We start from the raw sequence: 5,267 nt of genomic DNA on the forward strand, positions 1-5,267 counted from the left end.
ACCTATTTTATAAAGCCACTGGGCTGTGTACACTCAGTTCAAATGATGGTTCTCTAATATTTCCTTACTCTTAACATAACCCATGCTTCCACTCAATAAAAACATCATGAATTGGTTCTTGTTGCACCTAAGATATAGCAACAAGCTTAACTGTTAAAAGTGGACTTTACAGTCACAAACCGTTTTCTGTTATCTATTATGTAAACTGAACAAATTCATGAAAATGTAGCCTATTCATTCATTAGAAACTAGTACCTCAGTGAGGTCACTTGTTTATAGCAAACTGATGGGACTTTATGGATGCCTCCACTTTGTGTAGGTAAAACAAAATGCACTCTAAGCTGTAAAACAAATAAAAAGTAACTGCATGTAATGTGTTACCTGTTCAATTACTAAAAAATAACAATAAATAAATGCTAAAAAGGAGATTATCACCTATATATTTACTTAAAAATAAAAAGCACAGATACAGTACATGTTTTTGTAAATCACTTTATTTATATACATTTAAAAATATGTCTGGAAAATCCAAAGCCAGTAAAATGCAAATCACTGGTGAAATCCCAAAACCAAAATGAATGTTATAAACTTTTACAACCCCACTGGCAAAAGGCAGCTTATAAAATCTTTTTCAAGACTTATATTTATCACCCAGTTCTGCCAAACCACTGTATGTATGTATATATTTATATATGTAGATAAAAAAGGAAGTTGCATCAATGGAATAGAGGTTTAGTCGGAGACATTTTGCTGGCAGAAGTGCATACATTTTCCTTGGATGACAATGACTGAACCCCATCACAGATTGGCATTCATAGGAATATCTAGTTGCAAATTAGTTAACCACAAGATCCAAACATTTCAAAATTACTGTATGTAGTGGTGGATTTAGGGAGCAAACTATCATGAACACTAAATTGACTTTAGTTGACAGTTTAATTTTCCCCAATTGTAGTATGAGTGGTTTCATATAATGCACAAGAGTGAATAAGCTGGTAAGCACAAACAATATAGACAGGCATTTACATTTGAATCCACAGAAGAAAAAAAAAATTGTTAATGCAAGAAATGTGTAGCACATACGGACATAAGTGGGAATATATGTTGTTTCCAGAGGAGAAATGTATCAAGCTGCAAATTTGTGGCAGATTTGAAAAGCTGAGATGTTCCCTATAGCAACCAGATTCCAGTTATCATTTCTTTAGCACATTTTGCAAAATCATTGCTAAAATCTGATTTGTTGCTATAGGTAACATCTCCAGTTTTCAAACCCACCAGAAACTCCCAGCTTGATACATTTAGCCCCAGATGTTTTCAACAGACTGTGGAATAACTTCAGGCTACTGTACCCTACTAATGCAAACATTTCCCCTTTACCAAAGGGGCAGAAAAATAGAAATTAAGTATTGTGTTTGCGTAAAATTGAAAGCAAAGCTTAGTTTCAACATTCCCTGCTTTTTGTGATTTTGTAGTTTGTGGTATCAATTGATATTTGCTCTAATGCTTTAAAGTAATACTATGGGTATTTGGAAAAAAGAAGTAGCTTTCTGTAGTGTTTTTCCACTATGCAGTGTACTCCTTGTTTTAGGTTTTTAATTTTGTGTATAAGAGTGTTATCCCTTAAATACTGAAACACTATATATAAAGATGACCCAGCATTGAAGAAACCGTGGCAGTATTAAGACAGACATCACAAACATGCATTGGACACAAGAGTACATCACAACTAGTATATATATATATATTTTTGGGTAGAATATCACAAAAAGAATCAAGTGTTCAGTAATTAAGAACTTCCAATTGTAATACTATATAATAGTAATATTAATGTGCTACAAAGTAATGGGTTTGTAATGAAAACTTGTATTAAAACACAAAAAAAACACAAAAAAAACAAAAAAAAACAAAAGATGGGTAGAAAAGAAACATTCTAGCATCAGTAATTCTATAATTTAGAAGCTCCTGTAAACAGGTACTATGGTGAACCTTGTGGATGTTTAATAGCCATGGTAATCTTAAATTTGTCTTATGTACTAATGATTTATTGGACTAAGTTTCAAATAGAAATGAAGCATACAGACTTATTGACAACCACTATGCTAAGTAATGTACAGTACAAGTAAACATACTGCAGTGACTATAACTCAAAACAATCTCTGGACTAACACACACTTATATTAATGACACTTAAAAAAAAATAAAAACTTTTATTACAAAAATAAGTTACACTCGCCTCCAGCTTACAGTATAAAACAATTTTATTTGCAGGAATGCAAAAATGATTGTTTGTCATGAGCATTTTGAACAGATGACATGTCTATTTATTCTGCTTAAAATTAGCATTTACTTGGGAAAAGTGTATGAAACTACCACTGGGTAACAGGATTGATCAACTATTGTGGTGGCTAATTGAGTATGTAGTTTAACTGCAGTATCCCTTTTAAGGTAAAGTGTTTTTGTAAAATATGCTCTTTTAAAGGACTTTCCCCACTATTTATTTTGAAACTTATCAAGGTGCTTAAAAAACAAACAAAAGAAATCATACATAGGTATGTACTGCACGGTAATTAAATGGTATGTTTTAGAAAGAAAAAAAAATAGCTTGCAATTTCACTAATGGCCAGCAATGAGGGGGTGGGGGGGAAACAACCACGATAAACATATTTTATTTTTTTTTAAATTAGGCAACATGACAGCTAGTAGCTTCCAATTAATGATTTCCATCATCAAAAAAGGTCAGGTTTAACTAAAATTTAGCTTAAGCTTGAATAACCCAAAGGGACACTGCAGTATTCAGTACAAGTTGCTGATGTACTTTTTGGAACATTTGATGTCTTAGTAAAAAGTAACATCTCGCTAAACTATTTTACATCCAAATAACTACAACATATCTGAAAGAGCAAAGGCTGCTTTTTCAGCCACAAAATACGACAAAAGCTAGGCTTGTTGTTGGGCACATGAGGAAATCTCTCAAGCCTTTGAACACGAAAAAAAGGCAGTAAGAGTGTTACATTTGGTACATTTCAAATTCCTCATGGCACACTAAACAAGTCTGTCTTTCATCAACAAAGATTTTCTATATACAGTACACACAGGGTATAGTTCAATCCTCTGCTACTGAGGTAGTTAACCAACCCTTTAAAAAAAGGTTCTGAAAAGAACCACTATCTGGAATGCCTGACTAACCGGCTCTGATGATTACACCCGAAACTTCTGTATTTCAACACAATTTATGTGAGACATTCATTAATAACCTTTGGGAGCAAAAGAAAGAAAGAAAAAAAAAAAAAAGAGAAAAAAAAGAGGGTACCAATGGTGATACATACATATGCTATGACTCCTGCTGTCCCACACCTTTCTAAACAAGCATATATTAATCTTAACCCTTATATAACAAATATAAATCAAAATGTAACATTACTAAGCCATTTTAGACAAGAAGTTCAATTTGACAGCCGCTGAAACCACTTAAATGTCTGCAGCATTAAGGTCTGTACAAACAGTTTATCAGCCCCAAAACTGCAGATTCTGGGGCTCAATGTAAACCCTTTTCATTACTTAACATAAGGGAGTACTACAGCTAACCAGTCAGGCTTAAGGAGGCAGGATTCCTGCAGGCTTAGAACTGCAATCAAATGTTGATTAAGATGCTCAGGTTTAAATGGTTAAAGTAGGCATGATGAACAACTTATTTAAAAATGGCAGAGTAAGCACCATTGGAATCCAACATTAAGAAAACGGAAAATCTACTGTATGCAGATTTTTATTTGTCTATAGAATAAAATTTTACCAAGATACCATGCTAAGTCATGAAGTTAACTCTGTTGGACACATGGAGATTTAGGGTAACTTAAATTTAATAACTTGCACTGCAAAAAAAATGTTAAAGGAATTCATATCAAAGTCCACATATTAGTTCAAAAGTCCAATATTAGAATCCATGATCTTTGCTTGAAGGCCTTCTGCGATAGAAATGCTCCTATACATCTCAGATATATTTTAAAGGTTTCTTGATTTTCTTACCATTACTCCACTGCAAGCTTCTGGTGTAATCCCACATAGCAAGTCAGTCTTCATTGTAACAGGTCAGGACCGGCCTCGACCCCTTTTCCCTGCTAGCCAGGTAACAAAAGGCACCAATTAGACATAGAAAAAAATTGGAAAAAAAAAATAAAAATGAATGAAAATAAAAACAAAATTTCAATATCAACATACAAAAAGGAACAACCATGCATGGAATAACACAATATTAAAAAAAAAAAAAAAAAAAAGCATGCATATAAGATATGATTGCCACTAACTTTCCAATTTGGATTTTTTGCTTTGGTAATTTTACTTTACTTTTTTTTTTTTTTCTCCTTTACAATTAAAACTTTAGTTCACAAACTGATTTTATTTTTTTTGTTTAAAAAAGTACAAAAAAGTAAAACTAAAACTACAACACATTGCAAAATTTGAGTACATCCACTACATGTTTAAAACTAGTTTTTTTTAAATTAAAACATTTAAATAGCATAATTTGAGAAAGTGCTCAACATACTATAAATGCATTTGTAATGGCATAGCTACAATATTTTTTAACCAACTATCAGAAGTACTCAGTGGAGTATAGCACTATTTTATGTATGCCTATTTTCCACAAAATTTATTAACAATTAGGGTTTCTAATATTTTTATTCACACTAAATGAATGGATTTCTGCTTTTGCCAAGCAATATTACCCACATTTGATGAAAAGAAGCAATTCTCTGTTCATGTGACAACTGACACACCTATATGTATTTGAAGTGCCTAGTCCATTACAAGTAGCATGTAAACCATACTTTATTATATTAACCATTAACTATCTATCTCTGAAGAACACAACAAAAAGGGTCTACATTTATTTTATATGCATTCTCTTTATTCTTAAGTTATTTTGCATCTTGATCTAATAAATCAACAATGTTAGAAGTTGAGTTTCACAAATGATCACATAGGGCCTCATTTAGAGTTCGGCATAAACCAAGCTAGAAGGTGCTATGTTGCACTGTAACAAAACCATGTAGACAGTTTTAGAATTGACGGGACCACATGCAATTAGAAACAATATTCTGACCATTTAGCTGGATTTGATCCCTATGCCAAATGAGGTCCATAGTAATTTACTCTGTTATTCCACAATCATTAAAGATGTGTATGTCTAGTGTACAGTACTAATTGTGGGGACATTTAACATTAAAGGATGGTGTTGCCCATAGTAGCAAATAAGACTGATGGAGCAACTT

The 5,267-nt window shown here is 32.5% G+C and overlaps 1 protein-coding gene across 6 annotated transcripts in view; it reads right to left on the minus strand.

The window, feature by feature from the left end:
• Window positions 1-476: 476 nt before the first annotated feature.
• SYNCRIP (synaptotagmin binding cytoplasmic RNA interacting protein) overlaps window positions 477-5,267 on the minus strand; it is a 28,327-nt gene continuing 23,536 nt past the window's right edge. For 3 of the 6 annotated variants that reach the window (XM_075202725.1, XM_075202730.1, XM_075202727.1), the window contains exon 12: window positions 477-4,112. In XM_075202725.1, the coding sequence (XP_075058826.1) occupies window positions 4,087-4,112 (26 nt within the window). In that variant the 3' untranslated portion in view covers window positions 477-4,086. Of the gene's footprint in view, window positions 4,116-5,267 lie in introns of all 6 variants that reach the window. The other 3 variants (XM_075202724.1, XM_075202729.1, XM_075202726.1) reach the window with 1 other exon arrangement.

Source organism: Mixophyes fleayi, chromosome 3 (assembly GCF_038048845.1).
Source record: "Mixophyes fleayi isolate aMixFle1 chromosome 3, aMixFle1.hap1, whole genome shotgun sequence".
Taxonomy (NCBI): Eukaryota; Metazoa; Chordata; class Amphibia; order Anura; family Limnodynastidae; genus Mixophyes; species Mixophyes fleayi.